A 27,739-nucleotide genomic window follows, 5' to 3' on the forward strand; every position below is an offset into this window, starting at 1 on the left:
GTGCCCTCTGAAATGGAGCTGTCACTGATTGATTTGGGGAATTTCAGGAAGACCTCAGCAGGTGAGGTAGAGATGAGTACTGAGAGCACTGACTTTGATTTGGAACGCTTAAAGAGCTGAGCAGACTGATTCAGGTAATCCCTAGAGATCTAGGTAACCCCCCCCCCCTCCAGAGTTTCCCAGAGTGCACCCCCAGAAGGAAACTCTAGGGTTTATTTGGATCAGTCAGTAAGAATGGACAGTTAGTCCACTTGGAATGAGTATAGTGGAGTAGGAAACACAGTTGGAGGGTGAGGGTAGGGTCATCTTCCTGTCTTCTCTCCGGTACTCATGGTCATTGCCCTGTTAGAAGGGCCCCCATTGTCGTAGGGGCTACCAACCAATTCTCAGAAGAGTTTGAAGACAGAAGTGATTTCAAATTCTCGCTAATTAAAATGGAGGCTATCAGCATGTGCCTAAAGTCCTGCTGCTGCTGCAGAGGAAGTAGGGAGGGGTTCTCAAATCCACAGCCAAGCCTCTAGGCAGCATCCTGACTCCAGGGGGAGGTGCTGGGAAGCTGGGGAGGGGCAGCCACGTGCCAGCTGGCTGTGCCAAGTGAGGGAGCCACACGCCTGGGGTTCTGCCATGTGTTTGTTTATTTGGTTTGGCTGATGTAAAACATACACACACAGACTCACAGCCTTAGGGCCTGTGTGCAGAGCCCATGTTTAATCCTCAACTAAAATCAGGAACAGTGCAGGAAAAAAGAAGGAAGCCAAAATAGCAGAATACAACCAGGTAGCAGAGTTTGTTCATTCATTCATTCATTTATTCATTCACTCATTTAGCAAATGAATACCAGGCAGTATGCAAGGCACTGGAGCAATAACGTGAATACAACGTTTCCCCAAGGAGCTCCAAGACAGGGTCTGGGAACAGAGACAAGGGAAGAGGTCATTTTAGTACAAAGTGAAAGGTGCATGATACAGATTTATAGCACAGCTCTAATCTGGTCATTTCCTGGCTCAAAATCCGACAGGGCTCCTCTCATATCTAAGAGGCTTTCATAGGCACGATAATGACACCCTTAAGCCTTTACCCATGCTCCAAGTTCAGGGGAATTCAAGCAGCTCCAGGATCATGCTGTCTCTCACATTTCCTGACCTGCTCATGTTCTGTTTCTCCTGCTTGTTAGGGCCTTCTTTCTTCTGATCTTTGTTGCTTCCCACTCAGCCTTGAAGGTCAAGTGTCATCATCTCCTGGTGACCATCCTCTGAGTCCTCACTACATGCCCTGCAGCCTTTATTGCTGGCACTGCTCAACTGCTACTTTCACCTGCCCATCTCCCCTGTGGCCTGTGAGCAACTCCAGCAGAGATGGATCTTGTCCACGTGTGTATCCTGGCAGCTAATCGATGCCTGGCACAGAAACACTTTTAATAAATGCCTGTCCAAATGAACGGACATAATTTAGTGCCACTATGGATAGCCTCAATGTGCCATAATTAAAATACACTTGGATTCTGGAGTCAAACCCTGAGTTCTGTCACCTCCACCGTATCATTCCCTTCTTTGAGCCTCAGTTTTCTTATTCTTCAGCTTAAGCTGATAATATTTCTGAGTATGTCTTATATGAAAATGCTTTCTTTGGTGTGTGTTCACCTTTCTTTCTTTAATGGGATAAACATGGAGCGTTTATTTATTACTTTTATGATTATCTTCCTAAGAAAAAGACAAGGCCCTGCTCTGAGGAGTGAAGACACAATCCAGCAGGCAGGAGGGATGGCTAAGTTCAAAGTCTTGAGAAGTGCCCCTCATGGACACCCCAGGGTGCCCATCTCCAGGTTACCACCAGGTAATATGACCTTTCAGGTCATTACAAAGATGCATTTGATAATATGAAAGAGTGAAAATATTCTATTTGTCAAGTTTGCTTTCTTGACATGTAACATTTAAATATTTAGATGTATGGTGCTTGAGTCTCTAGTTAGCTTGGGCTGTGTTTTAGTAAGTTTTGGCTGCCACAACAATATCATAGATGGAGTAATTTATAAACAATACAAATTTATTCCTCATGGTTCTGGAGGCTGTGAAGTTCAAGATCAAGGTTCTGGCTAATTTGGTTTTTGGTGAGAGCTCTCCTTGCTGTGGCCACACTTTTGCAGTGTCCTCACATGGCAGGGGGCAAGAGGGGAGTCTCTTTTTACAAGGATGCTAATCTCAACATGAGGGATGCATCCTCATAACCTAATTACCTCCCAAAAGCCCTGCTTCCAAATATCATCACATTAGGGGTTAAGGAATAAACATATGACTTCTGGGGAACACAGCTTAGTCTGCAGCAGCCTGCCTTGGTATCCTTGCTCTAGGTGCCATAAACGTTAGGGATGGGCCTTGGATGATGGAAGTGCAGGGGAGTTAGCTTCCCATGGGGGGGATCCCTCAGACCAGTGAGAAAAGGGAAAGGGAAAAAGAAGGAGCCAAATGCATAAATACCCAGTTAAAAGAAAAAACTTTAGACAAATTAAACTTTACACAGTTTAATTGGGCAAAGAACGATTTGCAAATCGACCAGCCCCCAGAACCAGAATAGGTTCAGAGCTACTCCACATGGTCGAATATTTATGGACAGAAAAAGGAAAGTGACCTAGTGAAACCAGAAGTGAGGTACAGAAACAGCTGGATTGGTTACAGCTGGGCCTTTGCCTTATTTGAACCTGCTTTGAACAGTCAGCTGCCTGCGGTTGGCTGAGACTCTGGTACTTGTTACAAGGGTAGGTTACAGTCTGTTTACATATTAAGTTAGTTTATGGTTCACTGTGTATGGAGAAACCTTTAGGCCAAACTTATAATATGTATGGAGGCAGCTGTAAGCAAACTTAATTCAGCAACTCCTTCCCTTCTCTCTCCTTCCCTTCTCCATTACCCTTAGAGGTGATTTCTCCTTGCAGATGATCTAGAGGAATTCCAAGTGCTGCAACTTACCTACCCAGCAAGCTGCTGTGTCTCAGGGAGGATCCTGGGGAGGTGGTGGCCAGCTGCTGTGCATCACATTGCACCTTTTCTTGCCTCATTACCCTTTTCAACTCATTCTCACCCTGGGCCTTACCCTCAAGGCCCTGGTTTTGCTTCTCCTAAATGTCAACACTTTAACCTTGGACTTTGCTTTCTAGCGGACTGAGAGTGAAGAAACTGCCTCTGTCACTCACTTACTAGTTATGACTTTGAAGCAGGTTACTTGACCTCTTGTGCCTCAATTTTCTCCTCTGTAAAACAATGATAAATGATAATATCTCCCATAGAGAGTTTCTGTGAAGAGAAGACTAAATGAGTTATTAATATGTCAGTTTACTGCCCCATAACTGTTAGGTTTTATAATTCTTCTTTCTTCAAGGATATTGTATTAGTTTGCTCAAGGCTGCCATAACAAACTACAGACTGGGTGGCTTAAACAACAGGAGTTTATTTTCACATAATTTTGGAGACTGGAAGTCCAAGGTCAAGGTGTCGACAGGTTTGGTTTCTTCTGAGGCCTCACTCTTTGGCTTGCAGCTGGCTGTCTTCTCGCCATGTCTTCACATGGTCTTTTCTCGGTGTGTCCCCATTTCCTCTTCAAATTTCCTCTTCCTGTAAGGACACCAGTCAGATTGGAATAGAGCCCACCCTGAAGGCCTCCTTTTAACTTAATCACCTCTTTCAAAGCCCCGTCTTTGAATACAGTCACATTCTAAAGTACTGGTGCTTCAACATATGAGTTTTGGAGGGACACCATTATAGCCCGGGACAGACACTCATTAAGTGCTACCTCTGTGTAGGGTGACCAACTCAACCTCAACCAGGTTTGCCTTGGATTTTCTTGGTTTTAGTACAGAAATTCCGGCATCCCAAGGAATCCCTCAGTCCTGGGTAAGCTAGGAAGATTGGTAAGCCTAACTCTTGCAGAAACTTTACCCAAGTCTTTTACAATATGTAAGGACTAGAGGAACTCAATATATATCTAGAACTCCATCCTTCCCAGTGGACTTTGACAGTCATAACTTGCTTAATCCTCACTTCAGCCTCGTGAGGTAGGTGGGGCAAGAAACAATATTCCAGTTACATAAAGGAAGAAATAGGCTCAGAAAGATTCATCTTTGCTCCCTTGGCCCTGTTTGTCTTTCTCTGGGTTCTTTCATTACTAGGTGCTTCCAACACCAAGATAACCAGGCAATCATAGTAGATGCATCAGTACATCCTTGCCCAAGGGCCTAGACAAGAGATAAGTAACCATGATGTATCAGTGAGTGAGTCCTGAAATTTCTCTTGTGCAATTTGAATTAAAGAAATTAAACAGATAATCATACCTGTACTACTTGGGTAGTGGTGATAGGTGGGCCACAGCGTGGGCCTTAGAGCAAATGCCTCTGGCTGGAAAACTGGAGAGTGGGAGGGAAGCAGGCTATGTTTGAGGATCTGCTCTGAAAGGCAGGGAGGGAAGCCATTGATTAGTGAGCTTTGTTTGATCTGCTCAAGGATCAAAGGGACAAATACCATGTGGGAAAATAAAAGTTGACCTGGAAATCCTGTATCCCAACCTGCTGGGATCCAGTCTGCCTTAGGCCCATGGCTCAGGCTGGAGGACTTTTTTTCTTTTCTTTTTTTTTTTTTTGAGACGGAGTCTCGCTCTGTCACCCAGGCTGGAGCACAGTGGCCGGACCTCAGCTCACTGCAAGCTCCACCTCCTGGGTTTACGCCATTCCAGGCTGGAGGACTTTCATAGGAACCACGGGCAAGACTGCAAGCTCACTTCTTCCTGAATCTGCCCCCTGACCCCTCCCTTACCCATTGCCTTTAAGAAGAGCTTTCTCCTATCTCTTGGGCACTCTCTGGGGTAAGGGGTGCTCAAGGGTAAAAGGGGGCCCAAAGATCAAGCATTCTTTCTGGCCTTTGAAGAATATGGAGAAGTCACCAGATGATATGTGATGAATGCTGTGATTAAGCTGGGCTTGGAGGACTGAAGGTATACCACTGAGAAATCCGTAAACCTACCCTGTGGGGCACAGAGGAAGGCAGCCCAGCATATGTCTCAGGGAATAAATTGATAGAGGAGATGGTTTCTGGTTTTCTTTTGGGAGGAGGGAGAGGAGGAGCACATGCACAAAGCTAAGGAGGTGATTAACAACATGACCAGCCAGTTAATAAAGGACCAGCCAATATTAACTGAATTTCTAATCTGTGCCAGGACCTCCATCATCTCATGGAATCCCAGTGGCATTAAATGAAGCAGCCTTGGGATTCTTCCATTTCATAATGGAATGAGAGAAATGAGGCTCACAGAGGTTTGATAACTTGCCTGAGGCCATGCAATTGACATACAGCAGAGCCGGAATCTGAACACAGATCTGCCTACTTGAAAACCTGGCTTCTCACCCGTAAAGGTGTGGCTGTATCCATGTTTTCGAAAGTTCCCTCTGGTTGCTGGGGGTAGACTGGAGGAGCTAGAAGTAGTGTCTGAGGAACCAGTTAGGACTGTATTGCAATAGTTTCAGGTAGCTGGTATAGTTTCCTAACCCACAAGATCAGGTGTGCAAAACTGAAGCGAATTTTCTATAAACTTGAACCCAAGTCCAGTGTTGGCAGATATTTAATCTTAGTTCAGGGATTTCTCCATCTCTTCCTTCTCCTTGTGGTAGCATCTAAGTTCCACATGAGGAAGGGATTGTATAGCATCAAGTCATCGAATGAGGATGAATGAGAGTTACAGTTGGGGGGTTGGCAAGGGCTATCATCTATTCACACTTTGACATCCAGGGCCTTCCTGGTCACTTTTTCACTAAGATCATCATGTGACCTTTTCATTTTCTAGACAGGGAGGTCTAGACACTACTTTTTTGAGGAATCCCCAGCTATGCTTTGTGGGGAATACAATGGGTCTGAATTAGATCCTAAACCTAGATGTCTGAAGCAACTACACCTAACCTCTTACTGTTCTGTTCCCTGATAGCTAACGGGAGAATTCTGGAGGTTGCCATCTTTCCAGGCAGAAGATGGGCAGGGGAGCACAGGCTCTCTTTGTCCTCAGATCCTTGAAATAAAAGGGAGAACTATTTTCTGCTTTCCACCACTGGGCTCAGACTAGGCATGCAGGACACAGAGACCCCTCTCAGGGGTCCAAACAGGTATTCACTTGATTAATCTTCTGACTATCTGCCAATTCTACCAGCTCCTTAAACGTTATGCTTTCTGTAAGTATTCTTTCTAGTCTATTGTTCAGGCTAGGATTTTGGCTGCTGCATCCGTAATTAATTTGCTCTTTGTATTTCTATTATAGCTACCTTTCTCTGAGGCAGTGGATGCTCAGGCTTTATATTCTAGTTTTAATGGAGGAAAGACCATGGATGTGTAGAAATAATAATGGGAACCAAAGCACTGGAGTTAATATTTCAAATTACTATTCTGTTATACATACAGGATATCTGAAGGTGTGGATCATGGCAGTGGCAGTAGGGGAGGCAATGAGGGAGTAGATTAGAGAGAGCTTTGAGGATCAGAATCCAAATGTTTCGGCGATTGGTAAAGTCTAGAGGATAAGGAAGAGAGATGTTTTCTGTATCTCTTTCAGGTGTTGTTTAGCTTCACATGAATTTTATCACCTTGTCTAGAATCAACCACCATCTGACAGGGTAGGCTGTGGCTGGGCCATGTCATGTAGAACCGAATCAAGGGTACCAAATTATTGTGGACTTACCTGATATCTGGCCACCTTTTGTTATTTACTTAGGCCCCTGACTTTTTCTGAAATTACTAGACACTAAAGCCTGCTAGGGAATTTCATGGAAATCAAGATGACTCAACCCAGAGTCCATTTCAAGGCTAGGATGCTAGAGGACCCCAACAATGGAGTCGGGAAGTGAAACAGATCAGCTCACATCCAAGCCCTTGCATGATCAATCCTGTAGTAGGACTGCTGCTCAGTTGGAACTTGTGACAGCCTGGAAGAGGAAAAGACAGCTCTAAGTATAGCAAGGAAACTGTTATGGAAATGAACCCAAATCTTAAAATGGTGGACATAGTAAAGTGTTTGTTCTACTTAGGGGAATCTAGATCCCCACATTTGGACCTGCACTGGAATCTCAGAAGAACAGGTGCCTGGGGGGCTTGTCACAGAAGCCAAGGTGGTGAATTTCAGGCACATCACAGTCCCCAAGATGGGGAGAAGACTGAGATGCAGGGTAACAACTGAAATCCATTCATGGGAGCCATGTTTATCTTAAATCATTGACAGTGAGATGAGGATCATGTCAGCCTTCATACCTTTGATGATGATCCCAGGCTGCAACAGTGACACATAGAACTGGCTTCAGTAACTAACTACAAATTCCATCAACCAGGGCTAGTAAAGTGAAAGGCAGAAATTGAGAGGAGGGGCTTCTTTCTTGCTTATAAAACTTTATTTGGTTGTGTTGAGTATGTGCATGTATGTATGAAATCCCATAAAGCAGTCTTCTTAGGAACAAGCCAGCATGCCACAAAGTAGGAGATCTTTGGAGCACTGGCCTAAATGGGCAGAGAGCTCAAGGTACTCTGCTTTGTACGTGGTATGATTTGTACCACCACCACTATCCCTGTTTCAGAGCACTGTTGAATTGTTCCAAGCCCAGATTTCTATGTCAGTTACTTGTCTATAGGGCTTGACTAATAAAAGCTAGTTTCTGAAATCTGCTTTGGTTCTGGAATTTATTAGAGGGCTTTTTCTTCTCATTTTATTACTTGTTTTTATTGTCATTGGTATATTATCTCTTACAGTGAAAACATTCACAGGCTGATTAAAGAGAAGATCTGAAATTATTAGGCAGCAAGCATACAAAGCCATTGCTTTATAAAGATAGTATCGTAAAGGCCTAATGTCTATAGTTCAAAGTAGCCTGGAGATGTTGGCTAAATCTTCCATCATGGAGTCCTCATGGGATCTAGAAGTCCTGTTTGAATTACTGATTTATCTTCCTTCAGGCCCAATAAGTTGGCTTTCCACAGCTATAAGTTCCACAACCAACCCTGGATCGAAAACATTTGAAAAAATAATAATGTAACAATAAATAATAATACACATAAAAAGACAATACAACTATTTACATAGCATTTACATTGTATTAGATATTATAAGTAATCTATAGGTGATTTAAATTATATGAGAGAATGTGTGGGAGTTATATGCAAATACTATACCATTTTATATAAGGAACTTGAGCATGAACAAATTTCAGTGTCTGCGGGGGGGCCTGGAACCAATTTGCCATGGATGCCATTACACAAAGACTAATTAGGAACTTTTGCATGGATATGGCACCCTTGGTTATTTAGAAGTGCCTTTGAGGTTGGTAGAGTATATTATTAACTTTTAACAAAAACCTCTTGAGGTAGATAGGGTGTATGGTAGTATCATTTTTATTTAACATAGAACAGTGAGGTCAAAGAGGACCAATGTTGCTTGTTGCAGGCCACATCATTGGTCTCATCCATTTGTTCATTCATTCATCTCAAATATTATTGCTTGCCTAGCCTACCATGTTCCAGGCTCTGGGCTTGGTACTTACTATGATGAAAGAAACAAGATCCAGTACTGAGCCCAGCTGCTCACAGTCTAGTGAAGGATACAGACACACAAAAGAACATTACAAACCAATTAATTTATTCAACAAATATTTATTGCGATCTTACTCGATGTCTGGCACTGGGAACATAGCAACAAGTAGGTCAAAGTCCATGCTCTCCTTTTTGGGAGACACAGATAATAAATGATTATATAATATGTTAGGTGGTGATAAGTCCTATGAAGAAATGTCAGGTAGGAAAGGCGACAGAGTGTGGCAGGTGTGGAACTGTGGCATTTTAGATAAGCTAGAGAAGGCCTCTCAGATAAGGTGGCATTTGGGGGAGAATTAAATGCACTGAAGGAATAAGTCCCAGGAGTCTGGGAAGGGGGACCATCAAGTGCAAAGATCCTGAGGCAGGAGCGGGTCTCGTGTGTTGAAGGAACAGCAGGAAAGGCAGTGGGCCTGGAGGGGAATGAATGAAGGAGGACAAAGGAGCAGAGGAAGGCATAGAAGGAGAAGAGGGCCAGGTCATGGAGAGTGGAGGTCCAGCAGGCATGGTAAGGACTTTGGATATTTTTCAAAAAAAGATTTTGAGCAAAGAATTGACATGACTAAATGATGTTTTGACAGGGTTACCCTGTAACTGTGCTGTGAATGGACTATGAAGGTCAGGAGCAGAAGTAGAGCAGCCAGTTTGGAGATTGTTGCAAATGGGCCAGGGGAGAGGTCATGGTGCCTGGTACCAGAGCGGTAGCCAAGGAGGCAATGAGAAATGAGATTAGGGATATTTCTGTAACACATTTACTGATGTTTGGGTATTGGCTGTGAGAAAAGGAGAGGAATACACAAAAACATGGGCACACTGAGGAAAGATGCTGCTGTTGGTCAAGTTAGGTGGGAGACAGTTTCTAAGTCTTTTAAGCTTTGGGTGCAGGAGGTTTATTGGGGTACATTCTCAGAAACAACACCTTTGAAGGAGCGAATGCAGTCCAGAGAGGAAGAAGTTGTGCTGTGATGCAGTCACAACAGAGGCTGCAGCTGATCCTACAGGAAGCTTGGGAACTGAGACAACCCTTTCTTATTGTCTCATTTAAGCAAAAGGGCCAGAACTTTGTAGCCCCACATCAACCAGTCATTATTAATGGCACACTGCCCTGGGGATGGGGCATAACCATGGGTGAGGTGGCTTCTTTTTGCTGAGAGTGAGTGCTAGAGAGAGATTCTCCTGTGACTTCTTAGCACCCAATCCTATCAGCAGCCCAGGGGGTGAGAACTTATGTCCTGAAAGATGCCTAGGTGCCACACCACACATACACTGTGAACTACAAATGCCCACTCCAGTCTAGGCAGGGAAGAGTCAGGGAGGACTTCCTGGAGGCGATGATACCTAGGCTGGTTTCAAAGCATCCCATGCTACTTTTCTCAGTTATGTGATTTTATTATGAGCAAGAAGGTGCTTAAACACTATCCTAACACAAATACCCTAATTATGCTCATTTGTTAAATCTTCAATGAAACTGAACTCTGATGTTAATTGCCTTTTAAACTAAAGCATTTTCAGCTCCCCAAATTATAATAAATCCCTCTGATTTACAGCTAGGCCATTATATTTTTTTTAAAATGTATTGATTCAAAACATATAACTATTTTTAAAATCTATTGATTCAGAGCATACAACTGAGGCAAAATTGATATTCCAATTGTTCAAATTTCTGGCAACCAAATATTCCTCAATAAACAGAATTCTAACATGCTGATATTTTTATTAGCTCTTATTGGCAGGAAATCCCTTCCAAGAGCTAACATAAATCCTGTTTGGTACAATTTGGGACATTTCCTCTAGATTTTTCTGCAGAGGAGTTGGAGAATGGCTAGCAGCCGGATCTATGCGATAGGCTATTCCTGCACTTAAAGTCTTTTTATTTGGATGGTTCTCATTGTTTGAGAGAAAAATGTTAGAGTTAGACCCTGGCAACTGGCAGAATATATTATAAAATGTGTGCCCCATGAATGAGCAGGCATGTATATGTGTGTGGCTACGTGTTTGCATCTGTAAGTATGTATAGTGCTGTGTGTATATATGCATACACGTGTATGTAGGCAAGTATGATTAGTATTAGGAGAATGTGTATATGAATATTTTTGCTTGTGTTTGTGTGAGAATCTTCATGTGTAGGGACACGTTTATAATGTATGTATGTCTGGGCAAGTGATTCAGGTGTGTATATATATTGAGGTTTGTGCATGTGTGTGCATGAGAATAAAAACATGTGGGCATGTCAACAGTTCTTTCCAGACACATGAAGTAATCAGATCTCATGGTTCCATGGCAAGAATATAAATGCCAAGGTCAGGTTTCTTGCCTGTATCAACTTTACTCTAGTGATCTTGCTCCAAACATTTTCCTTAGGGGCCTCTCTAGTTCCTCCTTCTCTTCCCACCAGGGGTGCAGGCCCAGAGGGGTCTCAGACAGCTTCCCAGCCTTTGGAGCTGTGCTCTGATGTCTGCCCCAGGAGCCTTCGCTGTGGCAGTCTTGTCATGTTGGACTCTGCTGTCACTGCCAAAGTGACAATCGATGATCAGAACTGGAGCTGCCCAGAAACCCAACTTCTGTGCGGGGCCCTTTGATCTGCCCAGGCTTGGAATGGAGCAGAATCTGGCACAGGTGCCTTTGATGAGGCCAGGCCAATGAGGGGGCTGTAGGCTGATCCCACCCAGTCCCCACAGCCTTTGATGCCCACCTGCCCTGCAAGGATCAGGCTACAGAAGCAGGCTAGTTGGAGTAGGAGCCAGCCGCACTACACTCTGCTCCTCAGCTTCGTGGAAAATCACCATCTGGGTGTTTGGCCTGGTGATGCTTGGATCTTGGGGCTGCAGAAGCCAATTCTTAGAAATATTGTTCTTGCAACCACCCATCTATCAATTCAGCTAGTATTTATGGAAAACTTACAGAGTCAGCAGAGCTGGCAAGTTATTACATGCACAGCCTTTCAAGTCAGAATGCTTGGATTAAATTTGGCCACTTATTAGTTGTTCCAACTTGGGCGAGTTAAATAACTTGCATGTGCCCCTCTGTGTCTCCATTTTCTCATCTGTTATGAGGTTGTTATGAAGACCAAATTAGATAGTGCAAATAAGGCGCCTGATACCTATTAAGACTTCACAAATGTTATCTGTTATTATTTCAGGGGGCCTGCATATTTGAGTGGAGAAGTCTTATCAGCTCTGAAGCCCTGACTTGGGTTCAAATCCCAGCTCCAGGTCCTGGCCCAATCATTTTCCAGTTAACTTATCTCATGGGGTTATTATGAGGAGTAAATGAGCAAATATATATAAAGTGCTTAGAATAGTGTCTGGCACTGAATAACTGCTTCATAGAAGTTAGTTTTTAATAATGATAATGACTTGATACGAGGTCAACCTGGGCCAGAAGGTATGAAGTTCTTTGACTATCTCCGGAATAAATCTTCAGTCTTTGATTTATTTATTTATTTATTTATCTGAAAGATCAGATCTACTCCTATAATTTTGACTGCTATTCTCTAACTCCAAAATCCCAAATCCCAAATTCAATCATGCCACTTTACTGCTTAAATTCCTCTAGTGGATTCCACTTTCCAGAGGATATTCCAAACCACTTAACGTAGCATTTGAGACTCTCTGCCATCTGTCCTCTGCTGATCTCTTCAGTGTTGTAACTCATAACCCTTCCTGTTCCTACCTCCCACATCCACTGCCAAGCATACTGAGAATGCAGGCTCCATGCACCTTTATGTGCTTGTGCCCTCTACCTAGACCGCCCTTCCCTCCATTGTCTGGCTGTGAACTCCTTCTGTTCCTTCAAGACTCAGATCTCAGGTCCTTCCCACATAAAGCCTAAAAACCTTCTTTTTTCTTTTATCTTTTTTTTTTTTTTTTTAACTATTCCCTGCACAGTAGAGTTAGACATTACTTCTTTTATGCTTCTGTCTTAGACCCAGGACATGCCTTGGCTTCTATGACATGGCAGGACACTTGCTTGTCCACTTTCCTTATAGATTATGAGCTCCCAGAGTGGGATCTTGAACCATCCCACTCTAAATCAACAACATTAAGCACAGGGCTTGGTACCTAGTAAACACTCCCTAATCATCTGCTGAGCAGATTAACTCAATCTATCTCTCCCGCTTCTCAGGTCCACTGACCTCCCAGACAGCTTTCCCTTGGAATGTCATGGCTCCTCAAGTTCAGCTGATACACGCCATTCCAATATCACTCTCCCTCATGTTGTTCCTTCTTAATTCAATGAATGCCACCATCCATCCATCCAATCTCCAGATATGGAAACTGGAGGGTCACTGGTAAAGTCCTTGCTCGTAGTCATTACGCACCCATCCCAAGCCATTTTGATGTCCTGGGACACCAAAAGCCCCAAGACATTTTTATTTGACCCCTTAAATGTTTCTTCTGTTTTCCCTTCTTCTCCATTTGCATCCCCATTTCCACTCTGGATGATGCCTATTGAAATCTTCTCACATTCCTCCAGGACTTGAAAAGTTTCCTATTATTTCCAGGATACCATCCAAGCTCCCTGGAGTCACTTGTAGGGTCCTCCAGGATCTTACCCTGGCTTTATTCTCCACAGTTACATCTCCTCATTGCATCTAGTGCTCTTGTTATGCCAAACTCATCCTTCCAGAATATGCCAACTTTTACCCACCACTAGCTCACTGGACAGTTGTTCCCTGGACTCCTTGGAATGCTGTTCTCCCACTTCCTCCCCTAGAATATGCTTCCTCTCCCTAGAAACTCAGCAAAAATGCCACCTTGGAACACCTTTCCAGACTCTTCTCCTATATCCTCCCGCCATCTCCTGCTATGGCCACGCTGAGACCATTGTTTCCTCCTGGGTGCTCTCACAGCTCTTAATGATCAGCTGACCATGCTGTACTGTATCTACTTATTTTAAAGAATGTGTTTATCCCCTGTCTAGACTATGAGCCCTCTGAGAACAATTGTGTGAACTTAAGTTAATAATTCTGTCTGACTCTCAGGTTCTTAATCTATCAAATGGGGATAATGTTAGCCATACCTTCTTGACAGGACATTGTAAGGGTGAAATGACACAATGTGTGACAAGGGTCTGGGCTCATAAGAGGCACGCAGTAAACAAGCATATCTGTATGATCTTGCTGGCAGGAACAATACCTGTCATGAGAGAGTTCCAGAGATGAGAGCCCAGGGAGCACCCAATCGCCCCAGCTGAGTTTTCAGCAGCTTAATGGTGCTTTCAAGTAGACTTAGTGAAATGGCTCCATCAATTTCTTCAACTCTCTACAACTGAGTGACTTTGCACTTATTAACCTGCCTCTTTGTATCTCAGCTTCCTTGTTTGAAATATGGAGATAGTAATACTATACTTACCTCACAAGGAAGTTTGTTATGAGAATTTAATAAGATGCATGTAGGTATTTGTATTAGCTATTGTTATTATTATTAATGAGTGAACATCGTGGAGCAGATGGATCTATGCTTGAATAATGCTTCATAAATAAATTATTAGTATCTTAAAGGGGCTACTTAAAGATACAGGTATTTGAAGAGATGGAAACTGAGAGATTCAAAGCCAGTGGCAGCAATGGTCGCAAGGAGTTATAAAGGTGAACCATGAAATCCCAGTTCAGAATGGAGAATTCCTACCCTGCTTGCAGGCTTGAAAACAGAGGGGTGAAATATGTAGCCATCAAGTAGCTCAAACCTAGAGAAGGTTAGGAAGACTCTTTTGAGTAATGCTCAATGATGCTACCCCCCATCCCTAATCCTGAAATTAGGGGTCAGACCTCACTTCCACTTCCTATTCTTAATCCCTCCCCCATCACAACACCCTGTGATGAACAAAGGGCCTCTGGGTGTTGGACCATGCTCAAAAGCTCTGGCTGATGCTAGTCTTCCCTAGCCCTCACCTCACCCAGCCAGCATCATGGTTAAATTCTGGGCATGGACGTGTCAGTCTGCATGGATCACATTAACAGCTATAAGGCTAAGACCTGGGGTAAGTGGGGGGAGTTACTTGGCCTTTTTCAATCTCTGTTTCCTTGCCTGTAAAATAGAGATATTATAAGGATCAACCTCATAAGGTTGCTATGAGGATTACATTATATAATACGTATAAAGATCACTGTTTGGTATATAATAACTGTTCAATAAATGCTAGCTCTTTTGATTAGTTGCCTGCCAGCTACCACACACTTTCTCCTGGAACCAACAAAAAACCTGCTGGTTCATATGTCAAAATACTTTTCCCCACTTCCTGTTAAGTGGGCCACAGTGTATCCTGAAGGCTATATCACTTCCAGCACCTCAATAGACCATGTCTCAAAGAAGAACAATGCCCAGGATCCACTTTCTGGCACCCAAGAGATCCCAACACAGTCCTCACCTCCAGCTGTATCTTCAGTGACCTTCATTGCCACACCTGACGCCACATCCCAACTGGGCTTTTCCCAGTGATCCTAGCCAGCCCTGCCCTTTCTTGTCCCTGGGCTCTCCTCACCTCACTTTGCTTTTCTCAAATTCCACCTCTTCTATGAAGCCCCTGTTGATTTTTCTTTTTCACTTTCTTTCTTTTCTTTTTCTTTTTTTCTTTTTTTTCTTTTTCTTTTTTTTTTTTGACGGAGACTCGCTCTGTCACCCAGGCTGGAGGGCAATGGTGCGACCTTGACTCACTGCAACCTCCACCTCCCAGTTCAAGCAATTCTCCTGCCTCAGCCTCCCAACTAGCTGGCACTACAGGCACCCACCACCACGCCCAGCTAATTTTTGTATTTTTAGTGGAGACGGCGTTTCACCACGTTGGTCAGGCTGCTCTTAAACTCCTGACTTCAGATGATCCACCCACTTTGGCCTCCCAGAGTGCTGGGATTACAGGTGTGAGTCACCATGCCTGGCCCCCCTGTTGATTTTTCTAATGAGAGGGAACCATTCTTTCCTTGGTCTCTTCCCACGGTCTCTTCCCACTTCACCTTTCAATGTGTATCTCATTCCTACTTCTTATCCTGGCCATCCACACTTACTGAATGCAAGCTTCCTCTGGAAAAAGATTTCAGTTTACTCATTGCTGTATCCCTGACATAGGTTCTAGCACACAGTAGGTTTTGCCATATGACATTTTCCTTTTCATTATATACCCATCAAGGAGAATTTGTGAGCTGCCCACTTCCCCCAAATTTCTCTGCTTTGAGAAAGATAAAGCTGTAGGGGATAGCAACAGCCACCTAGCTAATGTGGTACCTGGATGTCTGGTCTCTCCCTAAGCAAAGCCTGAGAGAAGAACTTAGTTATAAGGAGATAATCCCAGTAAGCAGAGATTGGGGAGGAAAAGTCAATATAAAGGTATATTATTGAGGTTGCCACTTTGGGCCTCAGGGGCTATATTCTGCTGCAGGCTTCCGAGTGGTGTCTAGACCACATCCCAGGATGACTCATCTGAGGGACAGGAAGCTGGATGATTTACCTCTCAGTTCCCATACCCCCTCAGTTTAGGTTTGCTCACTTGAGGTCAATAGTTCATCTGCGTTTCCAGGCTCTGCATATGTGAAGACCAAGTGGCTTCTCATGGAGCGGATGAGGGCCCTAGATCCTCATGAAAGTGAATAGATGTGCAGCCCATGGTTGAGGTGGGGTCTGGTCAGTGTGAGATAAGTCTGAGCTTGCATGGTAGTATTCGCTGAAGCTGTCCCTAAACTCAGAGGTGAGCTCAGAGGAGGTGATATGGAGCCCTGTCTTAGGTCAAGGTTCCTGGAAACAGACTGTAGGTGATATTGGACAGCGTTGTGAAGAATAACTCAGAGGACAAGGGAAGCAGAGTTGGGCAGAGGCAGAAATTAAATGGTAATGCACTTGCAACAGTGGATCTGCCAATTCCAGAAGGATCCCTGGAGCTGGGATGGTCCTTCAGAGATGTTCCAAGTCAAGACAGGGTAACTTCACTTTCGTACCCTCACACCAACCAGTCATTGAATGTGTCTTGCTGTAGGGAGGGGGCATAAATTAGATTTCCCCTTCTACAAAAAGCAATTCCAAGGAAAGAAGCTCAGCAGAAACCATCAGCATGTGACCCTCTCAGCAGCTGGAGAAATAAGAGCTTTAGTCATGAAGCAGGGACCCAGTTGGTGCCCACAGAATCCACTGCAGACACCAAAGGCATCTCCAGACTCAACACAGGAGGCTTGGTTGAATAAACTTATTGGGGATTTTTAAATAACTGTGATCATCTCTCTCTTCTTCCAGCCATTCTAGATTTTCCTCACCCTTGGTAAACATTGCAGGTTGTTTGCCCTGAGCGATCTAGACTGAGTGATTTTGGTGATCTAGACTTTCATCTCAGAGGAGTCTGAGTCTTAGTGGTCTTGCTCTGGTTAGGCCTTGAATGCTGCCATTTTTGATCCACGATTTCCACTAGTTGTAGAAGAACCAAAAGACTCCCTTTGAACTTTCTGAGTTCTGATCACTTTCCTCTTTGCCCTCACTTTATAGCAGTAACCTAAGTGCCTCCAGCAGGTCCCATTCCTTTACTTCCTGCTCTACCTGATGAGGAGCCCAAAGTCACCTGGTAGGAATCATAGTTTCAACTTTAGTGGAATACTTATTGTGTCCCCTGGTGAAAATGCTCTTTCCCTGGGAAACAGAACTATTAATCCAGCAGAAATTAAGATTATGGGGATGGGAAACACAAATACTGCAGGTGGGTCATGAGAGTGAGTGAGGACAATTCTACTTTCACATTTGGTTCCTGGACTACAGGAACCAATAGTGGGCTCAGTCATGGCCCTAAAAGATATCAAGTTTTCATCTCTGGAATGAGAAAATGTAATCTTATATGGAAAAAGTGTCTTTGTATATGTGGATTAAGTTAAGGATTTTGAGATGGAGAGATTACCCTGGATTATCTGAATGGATTCTAAATGTAATCAAAGCATCCTTAGAGAGGCAGCGAGAGCAGAGATGCAGACAGAAGAGAAGGCAATGAGAAGCTCGTGGCAAACGTTGGAAAGATATGGCCACAAACCAAGAACAGGTGGCAGGAACCAGGAAGATGAGAGAGGCAGGAAATGGATTTGCTTCTAGAGCTTCTGGGAGAGGTATGGTCTTGCCAACACCTTGACTTTGACTCAGTGATACTGATTTCAGACTTCTGGCCTCCAGAACTGTGAGAGAATAAATTTCTAAGTCGCCAAGTTTATGGCAAGTTTTTACAGCAGCTGCGGGAAACTAATACAGAAACACAGCACAATATACTGCTGTTTGATTTATGCTTATACCACACACTGGAAAACAACAACCTTGCCCTTCAGGGTTTTACTCCAAACTGGTGCCTAGCTAAGTGTTTAATGGGCTCTTCCATTATTCCAGTAGACCTGTATTCACTGATTCATCACCAATATTTGTGAGAAAATACATCTTTATAGACATTTTGGCAACAACATTTCTGAACCCACCAGATCTGAGGCTATGAGGACTAATATGAATTTATATAAGATGCCTCTCCCCCAAGGTTCAGAATGACTTTGCTAGGCTACAGGTAGACGAAGGGCAAATGAGACCTTGGGCCAGAATCTATCTTCTACTTGATTCACTTTTTCTGTAGAATGCTCAGATCTAGTGGGTTTCTGATTTTTTAGCTATAGAAACATGCCTGATGATAGCTGTTTCAGTTTTAGAAGTTTACACTTTGCATATGTTCTATTTTAAACTCAGATACCATGCTGAATTAAGAAGTAAAACATCTGAACCTCAGCAAGACCCTTTGTTTTCGCTTTTCCTTTCTTCCCTGCTACCCATCCCCCCCACCTCCCCACCATGTGGACGGATCTTTATAGCTTAAACCTTCCTCTGCAAAGCAAAATGAGTCCATTTATTCTACCAGCCGACAAAGCCTGGGCCTGCCTTCCTCTGTAGCACAGAGTGCATGTCCTCCTTGGCAAGGAGAGAAAGAAAGGATATTGAATACTTTTATTCCCCGTCTGTTTGATAAAAAAGCATGTTTGTTTTTGTTCATAGATTTAAAGCCCAAAATGGGCCAGTACTGTAAATAAAACATGCAATCTCATTTGAAAAATTTATTACAAGGAATTTTGTTTATGATTTCATGTTTCCAGTAATAATTAATTGGAGGTCTTCTGTGGTCCCCGCAGACCAACAATCATTCAGACTGTACAGAAAGGCGAGGATCCAACACAGCCTCTCTCCTGTCTCTAATCCATGGCCAAAGGAACCATCTCTGGTTTTGCTACCACTTTAGCCTATATCAAGGAAGTTAAATCCATAATATGACTGGCCTATTACAGTTTTTGGGGCATGTTCACTGTCTGTGTGTGACGCTGACGTGAGAACACCCTCTTAGGAATCCCTCAGGTCAGGAAACTCTACCTTTAAACTGTACTGAGAGTTTGGATTATGGCTCACCTGAATTCTCAAGTGCTGAGAACGGAAGGTTGTTGAAACAGTTTGATCAAACAAAGGAAACACTCTTATATACACACATCCCTACCCACACAAATACTGTTGCCTCTCAAACAGTGAAGGAGTTGGGAGTGCTGACCCCCACACAGTCAAAAAATCTGTGTATAACTTTTGATTCCCCAGAACCTTAATACTAATAATATACTCTTGACTGGAAGCCTTACTGATAAGATAAATAGTTGATTAACACGTACTTTGTATGTTAAATTGTGTTCTTACAATAAGGCAAGCTAAAGAAAAAGAAATGTCATTAAGAAGATCATAAGGAAGAGAAAATCTATTTGCTATTAATTAACTGGAAGTGGGTCATCATAAAAGTCTTAATCCTTGTCATCTTCATGTTGAGTAGGCTGAGGAGGAGAAGGATGAGAAGGAATTGGTCTTGCTGCCTCAGGGTGGCAGAGGTGGAAGAAAATCCACCTATGAGGGGACCTGGGCAGTTCAAACCCATGTTGTTCAAGGGTGAACTATAATGATAAAAATAGTCCCAGTCATACAAATGATAATAACTAATGTTTATTGAGTGTTTTTGATGGGTTGGATAATGTACTAAGAGCTTTTCATATGAATTATCTCAGTCCTTACAACAGTTGTTTTAGTCAGTACAGGCTGGGTTAGGCTGTGTTAACAAACAATTTCAACATATGGTTTACCATGACAAGACTAATTTCTCTCTTTGTTCCCTGTTCATGGTGGATTGCTGGGGTCTGTGTTCCAAAGTTCTCAATCTGGAACTCAAGCAGCCAGTATCTGGAACATGGATGGCCTTAGTGGCAGAGGAAAGAAAAGTTCTAGAGGACCTCACATCAGCAGGTAAGTGGCACAGATGACTTCCGCTCACAACTTATTGGCCAGAAATAATCGCATGACCCTTCCTGCTCACAAAGGGGTCACCCCCTCCTTAACATAGTAGGTATAATCCTACTATGTTATAAACCTTATAAGGTAGGTACTTTTAAAAACATTGCTAATAGATTTACAGATGAGGAAACTGAGGAACAGAGAGGATATGTAACTTGTCCTAAACCATGCATCTAGTAAGTGGTGGAGCCAAGGTTGAGACTCAGGCAGTTTGATATTTTCCTGCCATGTGCACTCATACATGTGCATTCATATATACACACATTTAAACACATGCACACACATGCACACTCATATCCCAGGGTACTGTGTAAGCGGCCAGATGCTGTTGGGTCAATGCATTCTGTATACGCATCCAGGAGTGAAAATAGAGTGGTGAATGTGAGCCAAAGTCCCTAGAGAGAATTGAAGGTCAAACAGGGAAACTATGTTTAGCCACTAAATCCAAAAGGAAGGATCAAGGCCAAGAAGGAAAAAAACAAAAAACAAAAAAACAACTAAAAAGCAAGGGTCAAGAATAGGACAAACTGAAAGCGGAACATGGTTGGCAGCAAAGAGGAGCTGGTCAATGCTGGACACCGACCACAAAGAAGCCTTTGTGTTGCTGTAGCGTGGGTGGGCTTGGCTGAAAGGTCCAAGGAGGAAGCAGCGCATGACACATTCTCCCAAGGCTGCCTCTGCCAATCCGCATTTTCACTGGGGTGTGCATCCTTCCCAACATGCAGGAGGTGGGAAAGACCTCAAAGATGGAGTTGGAATCCTTTGGGAATCGGAGTTGGCAGTGTTGTTACTCAAAGAGGTTCTCTGGCCCTGCCCCTTCATGTGAAATTGGCCTGAGCCCTTTTCATATTGGATTTAGAGGCAGAAGCATCACTATGCCATGATTTCTTTTCTTTCTGGCTCTAATTCCTTGATCTCTTATTATTGATGCTAGTCCAATAATTTTTTGAGCTGTGTCTGGCAAGATTTTTCCTGTCTAAGAATGATTGAAAGAATTTAATGAAGGGACTATTTACAGTGAAGTGAGCAGGGTTGAGGCAACTCACAAGAGATGGTAAGCACCCTGAGGCTGGCAGCTGTGGGATCCTGCCACTACCCCTAGGTCTGAAGGGGTAAAGGACAGGTGCACTTACCAGTCCTGGGCTGAGCTATGGCTATAGGAGAGCATTTACTGATAGGGGTGAGGGCATCAGTAAAGAAACTTGGCAAGGAGGGAGCTGGAAGAATAAGTATTCAGACTTCTCCCTTTCCGCCTCTGATCTGCTGATGAAGCACCCCACTGACTGAACTCAACCAGAAGCCAAAGGAAAAAAGTAATCTGAATAATGCCTCTATAAAGCCCATCTTTTCAGAATGTAGAGCAGGGTAGAAAAGGGTGGAGAGGGGCAAAACTACCCAGGATATATGCTGTTCTTGAATCTTATGGTGCTTGGTTTCTAGTCTTGATGCTTCTGAGGAACCTTCTCCCATCAACTCACACTATTACCAGAATCTTCTGGGGTTACCCACTTCTATAACAGTAGCTGTGGTTCTTTGGCTGCTACTTTAGGGATTGTTGCTTACTCATCCATTTAGTCATTTGTTCAAAAAAAATTTAGCACCAATTGTGAGCCAGGCCCTATTTTAGATTCTTGGAATCCAGCAGTGAATAGAACCAAGTGCCTGCTCTCATGGTGCTTACGTTCTGGTGAGGAAAACTGACAATAAACAGATTTACAAAGAGTGACATTAGAGAATGCCAGCTAGGAAAATGGGGCAGGACAAGAAGGCAAAGAGTAACGGAAGCTGCTATGTTAGATGGGATTATCAGGAAAGTCCTCTCTGAAGAGGTGGCATGCTGAGTCACCACATACATGCACATTGGATTGCAGTAGCATGTGGTGCATACACTGTCTCTGTCATTTGGAAATTTTAATACTTTTGGGAACAAGGTATTACATTTTTAAAAAATGAAAAGACAAAGGTTAATTAACAATTCAAGACCCAGTGCGGTGGCTCATGCCTGTAATCTGAACACTTCAGGAGGCCGAGGTGGGTGGATCATGAGGTGAGGAGTTCGAAACTAGCCTGCCCACCATGATGAAACCCCATCTCTACTAAACATACAAAAATAAGCCAGGCATGGTGGTAGATGTCTGTACTCCCAGTTACTCGGTAGGCTGAGGCAGGAGACTCGCTTGACCCTGGGAGGTTGCAGTGAGCCGAGATCATGCCACTGGACTCCAGCCTGGGCAACAGAGCAAGACTACGTCTCAAAAAAAAAAAAAAAAAAAAAAAAAATCAATTCAAAGGGGATTTTTCACAAGTTGAGAGAATGAGGCAGGCATCCTTTAAGAAGTTAGAGCTCAAAGGAGAAGTAATTACCTTAGACAGATCAGGCAAAGCTTCCTGGAGGAGACAGTGCTTTGTAGTTCAGTGATGGATAAGGTCACTGACGAGACAGAAAGGAATAGGATAGTTTGGATGTTTGTCCCCTCCAAATCTCATGTTGAAATGTGATCCCCAGTGTTGGAGGTGGAACCTAGTGGGAGTTGTTTTGGTATGGGGACAAATCCCTCATAAATAGCTTATTACCCTGCTTGTGGTAATGCGAGTGTTCTCACTCTATTAGTTACCTTGAGATCTGATTGTTTAAAAGGGCCTGGCCTCTCTTTTGCCTCCTCTCTTACTGTTTGACACATCTGCTCCCCTTTCCTTTAGTCATGAATAGAAGCTTCCTGAGGCCTCATTAGAAGCCTCAGATGCTAGTGCCATGCTTGTATAGCCTGCAGAACTGTGAGCCAAATAACTTCTTTATAAATTACCCAGTCTCGGGTATTTCTCTGTAGCAATGCAAAACAGGCTAACAAAAATAGGGAGGACATTGGTGGTAGTAGGAGGAGCATGGCAGAGGGAGGCAGTTTGGTGGTTGGGAAGCCAGTGTGAGCAAAGTTGTTGAGATGACAGGGAGTTAGTGACAATGGGGGAGCACATAGGAGAAAGTTAATGAATTTTGCAGGTTGCAGGCAAGGATTCTACAGATGCTTTGAATTACTCTCCAGCCAACTGGCAGCAAAATATTCTAGGATAACAGCTGATTTGGTAGCAGGGCCGGCCTAGGTTGAAATTTTCTTGCTGCCTGAAACTTTCATGCAAGTTTCTCAACTTTCTTGAACTTCAGTTTATTGATCACTAAAGTTAGAAGAAAAACCTAATTGAGATGATATTGCCATGATTAGATGTGGAATATTTGGCACACTACTTATCACATACTAAGCACTAAATGAATATTCTTCTTCTGCTTGGCCTAATCAATGAACATTAAAAGACAAGTTGCTTATCTGGAAAAAAAAAGAGCAATTAATTTTCAGTTAGGAAGCTGACTTTCATGGCAGTTATAAACACAGGCAGTCTGCATTCAAAACTGGGTTTCTCCATTTTCCAGAGTGAACTGGGGTAAAATGGTAAGTAACCTCTTGGGACTCCAGCCTTTTTTTAATTCATAAAATATGATGTTTGTAGTAATTATTATAGCTTGTGAGGAGTCAATAAAACACTGAAGAGATAAGCAAAGTCCCGAGTACAGAGTAAATGTAGTTGGAGTGTCTTCATTGGATTAACTGTCACTTTTCACTCAGAATCATCTCAGCAGTGCTCTGATTCCCATCTGCACAGGGAGAGGGCTTCTATGCTGAGGCTGGGAAATGGTGGCTGGGGAGAAGATGTCAAATGTCTAGCAGTCATTCCTAAGATGTGAAAGGGAGATGTGTAGGTGTATTAGTCTGTTCTCACACTGCTGTAAAGAACTGCCTGAGACTGGGTAGTTTATAAAGGAAAGAGGTTTAATTGACTTACAGTTCTGCAGGATTGGAGAGGCCTCAGAAAACTTATAATCATGGTGGAAAGGGAAGCCAACATGTCCTTCTTCACATGGCAGCAGGAGAGAGAAACCAGTGCCCAGCATAGGGGGAAGCCCCTTTTGAAACCATCAGATCTTATGAGAACTAACTCACTATCACAAGAACAGGATGAGGGAAACCACCCCTATGATTCAATTATCTCCACCTGGTCCCTCCCACAACATGTGGGTGTTATGGGAACTACAATTCAAGATGAGATTTGGGTAGGGACACAGCCAAACCATATCAGTAGGAGAGAAGAGTGTATGTGTGCAAGGGTGTGTAAGCATAGCCCCATCCACTGCCTGAGCATTCCCACTCCTACCTCAGCCCTTACCCAGCCAACAAATTGCAGAGTTGGAAGCACCCTTGGGAAACCACTTACTCACATTACAAAAATAGGATTCAGCAGAATTCCAGTGCACTGAGTTTGAGTACATAGAGGCATATAAGGTAAACACACCAATGTGCATTGTGTGTGTATGTGTGTGTGTGTGTGTTCACTTTAAAACACTACATGCTCCTTCACCCCAGGGTGCTTCCGCAGCCTGGCATGAGAATCTGACAGATCAAGAAAAGGGCAGTCTTGTCCAACTCAAAAATAGTATGTTTGCTGGACACAGCCCTACCCAGTAGCAACATTGCTTGGGTGAAGATCAATCACATTCCATTTTCAGAATGTATAAGCTTTAATTATTCAGGGAAGTTGCAAAAGCAAGAATAGTTCAAGCATTTCACATTAGTTTTGAAACACAGTCAGAAATAGATTTATCTCTAAGTACATATATATTTATCTCAGAATCTATGCCTCATCAGCATTTTTTAAATTAAAAAAAGTATTTTATGAGGTATAATTTATGTAATAAATTATAAATTATTTACAATAAAATATACAGGTCTAAGTATTGAGTTTGACAAGTTTTGGCAATTGTGTACTCTTTAGTACACAATTTACCCAAAGCAAAATATAGAACATTAGATCATCTCAGAAAGTTTCCTCATGGTTCTTTCCAGGCAATTCTTGCCTCCACTAGAGACAACTGCTGCTTTGACTTCTATCACTATAGATTAGTTTTGTTTATTCTTAGATGTCTTATCAGGGGAATACTACAATATGTATTTTTAACATTTGGCTTCTTTCACACAACACATTTTTGAGAGTCATTTATGTTGTGCATATCAGTAGAGACTGTAAAACAATGATCCAATGTGGTACCATGTTATACTCCAACAAAGTATGAGAACTCCAGATGCTCCACACCCTCAGCAGGGCTTGGCATAGTCAGTCTTTTAAATTTTATTCATTCTAATGAGTATGTAGTGAAATCACATTATGGTTTGCCTTGTCAGTTTTATTTGTTGAATATCTTTTTGTGTGTTTATTTGCCATCCATATTGATCTTTTGTAAAGGTATGTTTAAATATTTTGCCATATTTTTACTGGTTTATTTATTTTTTATTATTTGCATTGTAGGAGTTCTTTATACATCCTGGGTATCTATTCCTTTGTTAGATATATGTATTAGAAATATTTTCTCCTAGTCTCTGGCTTGCCTTTTCATTTTCTTCATAGTGTTTTTTAAAGAACAGACATTTAATATTGATGAAGTCTGGGTTATGTTTTCCTTCTGAAGTTCATACACTTTGTGTCTCATCTAAGAAATGTTGTTATCCCCAAGATTTTAAATATTTTTCTCCTAAATTTTCTTCTAAGATGTTCATAATTTTCACTTTAAATTTAGGTTACTGATTAATTTAGAGTTAGCCTTTGTGTGTGGATTGAAGTGGGAGTTGAGATTCATTTTTTTCAATATTGATATCTAGTTGTTCTAGCATCATTTGTAAACAGACAAAAAGACACTTTTCTTTCCCCCATTGAATTTACTTGGTAGTTTGGTTGAAAATTGATTGACAATATAAATATGGGTTTATTTCTTAACTATATATTTTGTTTCATTGGCCTATTTGCTGAAATAAATTATTATTTTGCCCAGGCCATACTGTCTTAACTACTGTAGGGTTACCATAAGTCTAAAAATCAGCTACTCTAAGTCCCCCAATTTTGTTTTTCCTTTTAAAAGCTTTTTTGACTATTTTAGAGCCTTTGAATTTCCATATAAATGCTAGAGTCTCCTAGTTAATTCCTTTAAAAAGGCTGCTCGGTGGGGCGCGGTGGCTCAAGCCTGTAATCCCAGCACTTCGGGAGGCCGAGACGGGCGGATCACGAGGTCAGGAGATCGAGACCATCCTGGCTAACACGGTGAAACCCCGTCTCTACCGAAAAAATACAAAAAACTAGCCGGGCGCGGTGGTGGGTGCCTGTAGTCCCAGCTACTCGGGAGGCTCAGGCAGGAGAATGGCGTAAACCCGGGAGGCGGAGCTTGCAGTGAGCTGAGATCCGGCCACTACTGCACTCCAGCCCGGGCAATAGAGTGAGACTCCGTCTCAAAAAAAAAAAAAAAAAAAGGCTGCTCATACTTCAAATGAGATTACATTGAATCGAAAGCTCAATATGAGGACTTTAAGCTTCTTAACAATATTGTATCTTTCAATCTATGAACATGATATATATCTGTATTTATTCAGATTTTTATGATTTTATTGCCAAATATCTGTCCAAAATTATTTGTAGTTTTTAGTGTAGAGGTCTTGTATGCCTTTTGTTGAATTTATTACTGTAAGTTTGATGTCTTGCCACGCTACAGTGACCCTTAAAAATTATATTCCATTTTGTTTACTTCTTATACATAGAAATAAAATTGATTTTTGTATATTAACTTTTTATCCTGTAATTCTGCTAAATATGTTTATTACTTCCAGTAGTTTTGTTTGTAGATTTCATGTTTTCTATGTATACAATTATTGCACATGCAAATAAAAACAAGTTTACTTTTTTATTTTTAAACTTTACACTTTTTATTTTACTTCTTGCCTTATTACATCAGTTAGGCTTCCAGGATAATATTAATTGAAGTAGTGAGAGCAGACATATATCATTGCTCTGATTTTGATACTAGGGCGAAAGTGGGCAATGCTTCACCATTAAGATGCTATCCATAGGTGTTTTACAGACTCATTTTATCATTGAAGAGGTTGTCTTCTGTATCTAATTTGCTGGGAATTTTTTCATGAATGTGTGTTGAATTTTGTCAAATGCTTTTTCTGTGTCTATGGAGACAACATACGGTTTTTCTTCTTTAGTTTGTTTATGTGGTGAATTATATTAATTTATTTTTGAATTTTACCTCTACTTTGAATTCCTAGGATAAATCCCACTTGATCGTAGTGTAGTGTGCCTTTCACATATTGCTGGATTGGATTTGTAGTAGTTTATTTAAACTGTTTGTGTTTATGTTTATGAGGAACATTTTTAAAAATTTTCTTGTAATATCTTTGTTTGGTTTGGGTCTCTATGTAATGCTGGCCTTATAAAAGAAGCTGATAATGTTCACTTCTCTGGAAGAATTTTTGCAAAATAGTTTTTCTGCATTCCTTAAATATTTCATAGAATTCACCAGTAAAACCCTCTGGAGTTTATGTTTACTTTGTGAAAAGTTTTTTTGTTTTGCTTTGTTTTTTGGTTTTTGTGTTGTTTTTTGTTTTGTGAAAGCAATTACTTTGATAGATATAGGGCAATTTATATTTTTCTATTTCATCTTGTGTCCATTTCTGTTTGTGTTATTTTGCATTTACTGGCATAAAGTTTTTCAGAACCTTCATTATCCTTTAAGATCTCTAGGATTTGTAGGGATATCTCCCCACTTATTGATGAAATTGATTGTTTGTGATTTTTTTCACCTTTTCTTTAGTAGTCTTGTTAAGCAACAGTCAATTATATCAAAGAACCATAGTTTGTTGATTTTTCTGCTGTTTGAACATTATCTATTTTATCAATTTATTCTATTGTTTTACTTCTTTTCTTCTATTTATTTTGGGTTTAATTTGCTCT

General features: G+C 42.1%; 1 protein-coding gene across 1 annotated transcript in view; it reads right to left on the reverse strand.

Annotated features, from left to right (window-relative positions):
* Positions 1-3,425: 3,425 nt before the first annotated feature.
* Positions 3,426-27,739, reverse strand: part of LOC111555018 — a 61,801-nt gene continuing 37,487 nt past the window's right edge. The window contains exons 2-3 of the mRNA XM_023230782.2: positions 4,322-4,435; positions 3,426-3,605 (exon numbers count right to left, since the gene is read on the reverse strand). Of these exons, the coding sequence (XP_023086550.2) occupies positions 3,478-3,605; positions 4,322-4,435 (242 nt within the window). The 3' untranslated portion in view covers positions 3,426-3,477. The remainder of the gene's footprint in view (positions 3,606-4,321; positions 4,436-27,739) is intronic.

Source organism: Piliocolobus tephrosceles, chromosome 13 (assembly GCF_002776525.5).
Source record: "Piliocolobus tephrosceles isolate RC106 chromosome 13, ASM277652v3, whole genome shotgun sequence".
In the NCBI taxonomy this organism is placed as follows: Eukaryota; Metazoa; Chordata; class Mammalia; order Primates; family Cercopithecidae; genus Piliocolobus; species Piliocolobus tephrosceles.